Source organism: Punica granatum, chromosome 4, assembly GCF_007655135.1.
Source record: "Punica granatum isolate Tunisia-2019 chromosome 4, ASM765513v2, whole genome shotgun sequence".
Lineage (NCBI taxonomy): Eukaryota > Viridiplantae > Streptophyta > Magnoliopsida > Myrtales > Lythraceae > Punica > Punica granatum.
Window position 1 is genome coordinate 25,636,700 of NC_045130.1, and position 8,437 is coordinate 25,645,136.

At 38.9% G+C, this 8,437-nt stretch overlaps 1 protein-coding gene across 1 annotated transcript; it reads left to right on the plus strand.

The window, feature by feature from the left end:
- Positions 1–208: 208 nt before the first annotated feature.
- Positions 209–2,115, plus strand: LOC116203094. Its single transcript, XM_031534758.1, has 2 exons — positions 209–659; positions 1,945–2,115. The coding sequence occupies exons 1-2, from the start codon at positions 301–303 to the stop codon at positions 1,949–1,951; spliced, it is 366 nt and encodes a 121-aa protein (XP_031390618.1). The 5' UTR covers positions 209–300; the 3' UTR covers positions 1,952–2,115.
- The last annotated feature ends 6,322 nt before the right edge of the window (positions 2,116–8,437 follow it).

The following is an 8,437-nucleotide window of genomic DNA, read 5'->3' on the forward strand; positions in this document are numbered from 1 at the left end:
TTTCTCAAACTACAATTATAAAATTCGTGATATCTCAAATTAACAAACAATCGATGGCGATGCACAGGGAATACTGATAAGAACGAACATAATAGTACTCTGCAGCGCCATTATGAAGAGCCAAAAATGGGAAACAGCGCTGAAGACAAGAAATGCCCGAAAGTGGAAAATATTCCCAGCTCGGTCAACAACAGAAGAATCAGTTGGCTGTGGGCCCCACAAGGCTGGGTGGCACTAACACTTCAATCCCGCACCGGCGCCGCCCAGGCCACTTCCATTCTCTTCTTCCCTTGACCAATCATGAGGTCCCTACAGCAAGATGTTCTCCCGGTTCCCCCTCCGGCGCTGCATATGGCGTCAGAGTCCCAACCCACTCTGACTTGGATGCTCGTAACCTGGGTGATCATCACGCTCATCATCGTGATCACTGTGTGGGTCATTCTGCGTTGTTGTGGGTCTGCTGCCGATGGTGGCTGTGGCCGAAGCAAGAAGGAGGAGGTCGCTGCAGCTCAGACTTCTCCGGGGACAGCTCCTCAAGCTCCACACTCTATCCCGGTCCCAGTACAGCTCCAGATAATACCTCTGCCTCCAGCCACGGCTACTTATCATGGCTACAGGAGCAGCTACTACGCCCCACCACCACTGCCCACCCTCCGCTGGTAATGCATAGATGTATCATCCATATACATACGTGCAAACAAACATCATACAGTACGTGCACACACAAACACACACTTATATATGTTTATGTATTTAAAATCTGAACCGAAACACCAAAACACAAATACACACTTATATATGTATATGTATTTAAAATCTGAATCAAAACACCAAAACACAAACACACACTTATATACGTATATGGATGTTTATCAGGTGTCGTACTGTCTGATAGCAAGGATCGAACATTGATTGCTAGTGCTGAACTCGTTTAACTAACAATTGGACTCACCACCAAGTTAATTTGTAGATGTATGTTCTATCCTTGTTTTTCGCCCTTTTCTCTGTGCGTGTGACTGTGTATGTATTGTTGACATATATTAGTGAAAGTTCATAATTCATCAAAACGGGGGGGAGGGTGGGGGTGGGGTTGTGGAAGAAGATATAAAAATTTAACAAATTTTGAATCTGTCACATGTAATTCTTGACACCTGAGATATTCATTCAGAATACTACTTAAGTTGCACTTACGATTTCTACCAAAAAAAAAAAACACAAAAGAACAGAAAAGAAAACGAAAGAACTGCACTTCGGATCTAATCTATGGAGTTTTGGTGCGCTTATTCATTGTTTTATTTATGGTATTAGTCGGGGTGTAGAATGTCGTTTATTGCTTGCACTGTTTGAGACGTCATTAGAGATTATCATTCCTTTGCTCGAAAGTGTTATTGATATTATTATTTGTTATTTATTATTGATTGCACTGGACTTCGTTAAACTCAGAGTCGTTCAGGTCAAAGAGCTGGATCGTGTCTAAAACTTGATGAGTTCCGAATTCTGAGAATGTTTTAGTAACCCCTTTTCCTTTTCCCCCCTTGTAAAAAGTACTATTTTCTGCATGTTATTACCTCTCAGGTTACTTAGATATGTGACGTGTATGTTTCCATTGCTTCCCCTCTTTTGTTCTCTTGACATGTATACTACCTTGATATCAATTAATGAAAGTTCATATATTATCAAAGAGGGAGGAAGGAATCTGACAATTTCGAAACTGTGGCATGTATTCTTGAGAGCTAATAATACATTAATCTGTAAATCTATATTTCACTTGAGATATATCTTATCGAACTGAGTTGGCTTTTCCTCACGGTTTCATTTATGGTAGCACTTGCTATGTAGAATTCAATCATTGTTTGCGCATATTAGACATTATAAATAGAAATTATCATTTCTTCTCTGTAAATTGTTTTTAATATTATTTTTTATTTATTTGTAAAATTACAGGGACTGAGACGGGAAAATTATCACTCTGCGAACCTGAAGGGACGAAAGAAGATTATTGGTGTTTTACACATTAGGCATGTCGCATCTATCTATCCATCATATATATATATATATATATATATATATATAAGAACATTAGGAATACTTATCCTATATATATATATATATATAAGAACATTAGGAATGCTTATCCAAGAAAACAATATTAGGATTATCATCATTATTATTAGGTCTTTTGGAGCATCAGAAGGGAAGAAAGTATTGGTTTCTTGTCCTTTTTATCTGTGAATTTTAATATGAAAATTTGTTTGTTCACGGCTCGGGGATTTAGACGTTATGAGTTTTTCACCAATTATCCACACACAAATTCCAGTCCGAAAATAAACAAGTGGCCCGTGAGCCTACTTATTACTCTCGGCCAAATACAACTCAAAGGTCGAGTTGCAATAGGAAAAGATTCACTTGAATATGTGTACCCACAAATCCTTGAGTGTCTTCGGCCACCGTTGCCGAAGGTAGACAAATCTTCACCTTGAATGCCCGTGAGCTCCAAGAACGGGAGTGACTTTGATGCATGGGGGATCGATTGAAGGAAAAGTACGGGAATTGAAAGTGCGGTAAAAGAAGTGCGATGAATGTAAAAGTGCGAGGAAAAAGTAAAGTGGCAATGAAAATACAAAGTGCGGAGAATGAAAAGATGAGCAAATGGTATTACAAAGAAAATAAACCTAGAAAATAAAGATATGTAAATACAAAGTTTGGGGACCCTAACAACAAACTAGAAAGCACATCTTTATAGGCATTATAATAAAAACTTAGAAAATTTCTCTAAATGGGTACGCTTATAATTACCATATTGCGATAATATCAAGCTAAGAAATTAACTCCTAACTTACCTAGAAATAAAAATAACAAAATATATAAGAGAGATATTTGACTTATTCAACTATCTAAAATCGAAGATATTATGAGATAACACGAAAATATTGCTTCCTTGATCTCCAAGATTAAAATCTCAGCTGCCACAAATATTTCTTTTCCACTTCTGTTGAATAAGTACAAGCCTAAGCCCATATATATGTATATCTGCATATAATTTCCATCATGGGCTCACCTTACCGGGCTTATTCAAATGGGCCTCGTTCTTATATGTCTTGGGCTTGTCTTCAATATATGGGCTTCAATGAGACAGTTTATTTTGTTTATTAATATATATATATGAGATCGTACCTAATATTATACTGCAACTTGAATTCAATACTACAATCTAATGAAAATTTCAACATAATTTCCATACTCAGAGAATGCCTACAAAATAAAATGTAATTATATCCAAGAGGAAATATATGTTTATTGTCCACGAATCGCATAACGCAAGAGCTCATGAAACAATTCATTAAATTGTCTGTTGCTGCAGCTTAATAGAATGTTTGATGCCTAGAAACAACATTCATGATTTTTGTACTCATAGAAGTCCGTCTTTTAAGGTCAAGTTAATTCAAAAAACTGACTGAAGCGTTCCCTGAACAATTGGAAAAAACAAGAAATTCCTTAGCCCAAGTGAGAGCGCACTCCCTTCTCTCGCCGATGATTTAAAAACTTGATTCATTAGATGGAACACTTCACAGTGAAATGGAGCATTAACACGCATCCTTCTTTCGGATGTTGCTCTGTTAGCAGGAAAAAAGCCTGCAATCTTATATTTGAAGCAGAAGCTCTATGGGTCGATATGTTGACCTTAAGGCAACTATTTCTCTTTGGGCTCTGAAGCTGATTGCTTTTCAACCCCGTTTCTCCTCTTTTGATTCTTGTATTTAAAAGGCCACTATAAAAGCTTTTGGAATGAGGTTTCGAGTGGCGCTTGAAGCACTGCATGAGCTATCAAAAGAGCATGCAGACAAGGCTCTAAGGCGTGATCTACGGTGCCATTCAAGCCAACGACAATGATGAAGCCTCGAATGCTTTATGGACTCGGAAGAGAGACTCGCACTTGTGGAACAAGGCACTGAATTGTTTCTTCTGGAAAGAGGAGGAACAAATTGATGCTCGATTGGTCAAGTGTTGTGACCTCGTCGGGGAAGTGCAGTGCAAGAAGCTGAAGGAAGAGAGCAAACCTACCGATGGCCTTGATCAGCCAAAGGGTCCTACTATGAGCGAAGAAGGTCCAGTGAAGAAATCGAAGTAGGAAAAGGCTTTTTTTGTACTAAATGCCTTCTTTTTTCTAATTTCTAATTTTAGAGAGGGGGCTTCAAGTTCTTAGGAAGAGCAATTCGACACGGCTCACATACGGTTCGTGCATTCGGTTCCTTTTTTTTTTTTTCCCCGGTAAAGGATGTGAACAAATCATTTCTTGTTTCTAGACCGCAATAGTCCTTTCCTTTTTTCGGGTATCACCACGCGCCTTAATCCCCAGCCAAAAAGAAAGGCCACCAAAAGTAACCACCACCCTGGGGCCTAACCCATTTTAAAGCAGTTCAATTCAAAAGGCCCTAGCTAATTCCATGCCAACAGCTGCATTAAGACGGGACGCCGTGGCAAGTGTTCTTCGGAATGACTGGGTGTAAAGGGCACGTAGGCGGTGAATCGGGTTGAAAAGTTAAAGTCGCCAAAAACTGGCAGAGATGCAATCGGATGTATTTGATTTCTAATTGATCTCTCTTTCCTTCTGTTCAACTTCAATATCTTCTCGTTAGATCAGTAGCATTCTCATGCCATCAATAGTTTCAGGGTCATCAGTGGCTGAGGAAAATCTCGAACTCAAAGTTGCTCATTCCGGGACCTGAGTCAAATTCTCTGAACCGATCCATAATGAAAGAGTTGATGGGAAGATCGAGTCTCAGCTTAGGAATGTCAAGGCGAATTGAAGTGAGATGACTTCTCTCGTTGACAAGATGAAGGACAGTCAAGAAGGCTTGTAGCAAGATTAGGCAAACTGAATAAAAGCTACTTTAAAACTGTCAACGAAGATAAAAAGTTCTAATTTTTCGGGAACACGGCCTGGGTGTCCTAGTTCTGAAGTCAGTGCTCCAATAAGTCATGACATGAGGTAAGGGCAAGAAATCGACAATCGGGTGGACAAGTGCTTGGTCTTCGTTTAGGTCATAGGCCCCAGACCAGACAGAGACTGCAAAGAGCTTCTTAGAAAATAGAAGAAAGAAGCTGGATGAGAATGGAGAGCAAGAGAGGAAAACTCGATACGAAGAGTTCTAATGACAGTTTAATGGGGTCCCTAGAGGTGCCCGATACTGGCAGATCGGAGGAAGCCTTGAGTAGTGTCATTTCTGTGACTGTTGATGGCAAGTTGACCGAATTTACTAATCACCGTGTAGCTGAGGAAGATAGGAAGGTCGTGGATGAAACTGGGGATGCAGCGGAGATCCAGATGGAGGAAAGGAGTTCGCAGAAAAGCTTTGCGCAAGGTTTGATGCACTGAGCCACCAAGATCGGGGTAAGGTTTCGCTCATGCTAGTCAAGCTCTTCCTTTTTACTGTCCACGAACAAGAAGGAAGAAGTGTTTAAGCTTCGAGCATTAAGATCCTGTCCAAAGAACATTGAGAATGAGAATGAGAATGGAGGTGGTCAATTGGATTACTTGAGGTGCAGGAGGCAGATGAAGAATTCAGGAACATGGAGACGTCCAGTGCTCAAGAAGAAACATCTCGATCATCTGAGATGACAGGTGAGGACAATAAATTGTCTGAGATCGTCTTGATTGCTCAATTGGATGGTTTTATGAATTGCATGGGTCATTTTGAATATCAGGTACTGGCAGATAAGGTAGTTCAATCACCCGAGAGTAATTTGAAAGGTATTAATAGTAAAGTGCGGGGCATCAAGTCGAATATGGAAGTTCTTGGAAGTGGATGCAGCTATGGTGATTTTACTATCATTTTAGTTGGAATTGCTCATGTGTACTGTCATCTATAAGCTAGGTCTCCAGAACAGTGGTGTAGAAAGCTTCGATAGAGTGTATTTCTAAATGTTTTAGCTGAAAAACAAATAGTGCTTTGATACTGAAAGTCTTAGTGTGAGGTCTAGATGGTAACTCCTGCACTATGTACCACATACTGCAGCTCTAGAGGTACGTTTGCCTTATCAAAAGAGTCGATATATGCGCATTTAACTAGCTAAAGTAGTGAACTAGCTAAGATACTGAGCATCTAGACATATTATATTTCAAGGAATTAGTTATTTAACTTATTAAAGGTCCCAAATGCTTTTAAATACAAATCATGGCAATCGCTTCTGTAAAGCTAACCTATGAGCTTCTCATACAGTGATAAATCGCCAGATTATCCCTTCACGGCCGTCAGAACAACATCCAAGGATCTTAAAAGAATGAATCAAACATATAACTAATAAATTAAATAGTGCATCAGCGAACCCAAAAACGTAGGAAAACCACTGGAGATGTCTCAAGAAAGGCTAAAACGCACCTTAGCTTAGATATGGACAAACTCGTGAGAGCAACTCATCAGTTTAGGAAATACAGTCTTGTTCGCACACGGTTGAGGAGAATGTCTATGTCAGCAGCCTTCAAATGTCCCCAAGTTCATTATCTTCAACCTCTCCATACTGAAAACAGAGCCCACAACCTCTATAAACAGGTAATAAAAGACACGACGAAAGTAGCAATATAAGGGAGAAGAAAGAACGTGAAATATAGATATCTTGAAATGGCAGTCTTATACAAGAAGATGACTTCCCGAACCGAAGTTATTTTGGGGTTCCTACTGTAGTGTATTTCCCGTACTCTCAAAGATAAGTTGTTGACGCCTTCTATCAGCCTGAGGTTATCACAATCATAAATTCAGGCTCCTCTAGCTTTAGTAGCATTGAAAAGTTGCTTAACATTTTCAAGGAAGGGCAACCGGTTACGGATAAAGTCTCCAGGGATTTCAAGGCTATTGTTAAATGTTGACATTTGGTCCGCCATGAGGAACCCGACCCTATCGATCCGACCCATACTTGGACCCAAATCTCTCTTGAGGATTGAATGTGGGTTGACCGACATTCATGTACTGGTTACAAAAATTAATCTCTTCTTACTCCTGGCATTTAATCCCTTGGTGTTAACCCCAAGTAAAGTAAATGGGATTTATGGCAGTACATACATACAGCCACATTGGGTGTGCTGCGAATGTATGTATGGTGATATACTGCCGTTTACGAGGGATATATGTGAGAGAGTTTGGAGATAAAAACTAGTGTAGGTTGCGCTCCTATTACAAAAAGTTCGAGTGGGTTCATGTGTTGTGGATCGTGTTTGGTTCTCGCTTGACGCGCAGTGAGAATTCATTGCCTGTGCCGTTTGTATTTGTTCTTGGGGGAGACTTGGTACGTGATCAATTCCGCTAACGATTTCTTGGGGAACCTGGTACAAAACTTCAAGAGGTAAGTCGAATTTATTCTTGGGTCAAAATATATCGGGTTTATGATATGGGTCATATTTCCCAACACTAAGACTTAGTAGAGCTTGGATATGTTACTTATTTCTTTTATCTCATTCTGTCAATATTGCTTTATATATCTGAAGGAATCTTTTATTATATTGGAATAGCGTGTTTGGATTCTAATCCATAAAAGGTTTCAAGCAACTGTTGGAAGTTGAATTGATGTGGAAGAGGAAAACTAACTGAGATTTCAAATGTTGCGCTACACGTACGGGTGCAAATTCTAGTATAATATAAAGAGACTATATGGATATGTCGTGAAAATTATGTTGAAAATCATGGTCAATATACAACTAAAATAAGTAAAAAAAGCTACTTTAAATCATCTATATTTATTTTCATAAATTTTCCAAAACAAGAATAATTTAGAACATAACCTTTTATTATGAACACTTGTGCTATATCTATGTTCAAGACTTTCGAAATCGTTTCACATAAATATTTCATAAAAATTAAAACTTCTAATTGTTTAACTTTCTAATTATTAAAATAAAATCAATTATTATGGACTACTGTGTTATATATATTCAAGATTGAAAATTTTCAATCTCGTTTTATAGAAATATTTCATAAAAAATAAAATAAAATTTGATTTTAATTAGTAAATCTATTAAGAGAATTATTTATATTCAAGCATTTAAGAAATAGTATATGTCTTTCATGTGATAGGATAGAGGGATAGGATAGAGGGACAGTGAGTAGCAAAATGCCTCTTCTTTTTTGGTGTCAAAAGACCCTCGGCCATCCACAATGATATCAAGTCGTCCTTATCGAATTCGTAGTCCTTGGGGAATACAGCGCAATACGCAAAGCAACGCTTCAAGTCCGAAGGGAGATAGAAATAGCTGAGCTTCAAAGCCTGAGGAACACCATTAGTCTCTTCTGGAAGATCCCATATCTTACTCTTTGCTATGGCTGTCCAGTCGTTGAGTTCATACTTTGATCTGAGCACGCCCCCGACAGTCTTTGCTGCTAGAGGCGGGCCTGCACATTTCACAGCCATCTTCTCGCCTGCAGGCTTCAGATCAGGGCAGTTATCA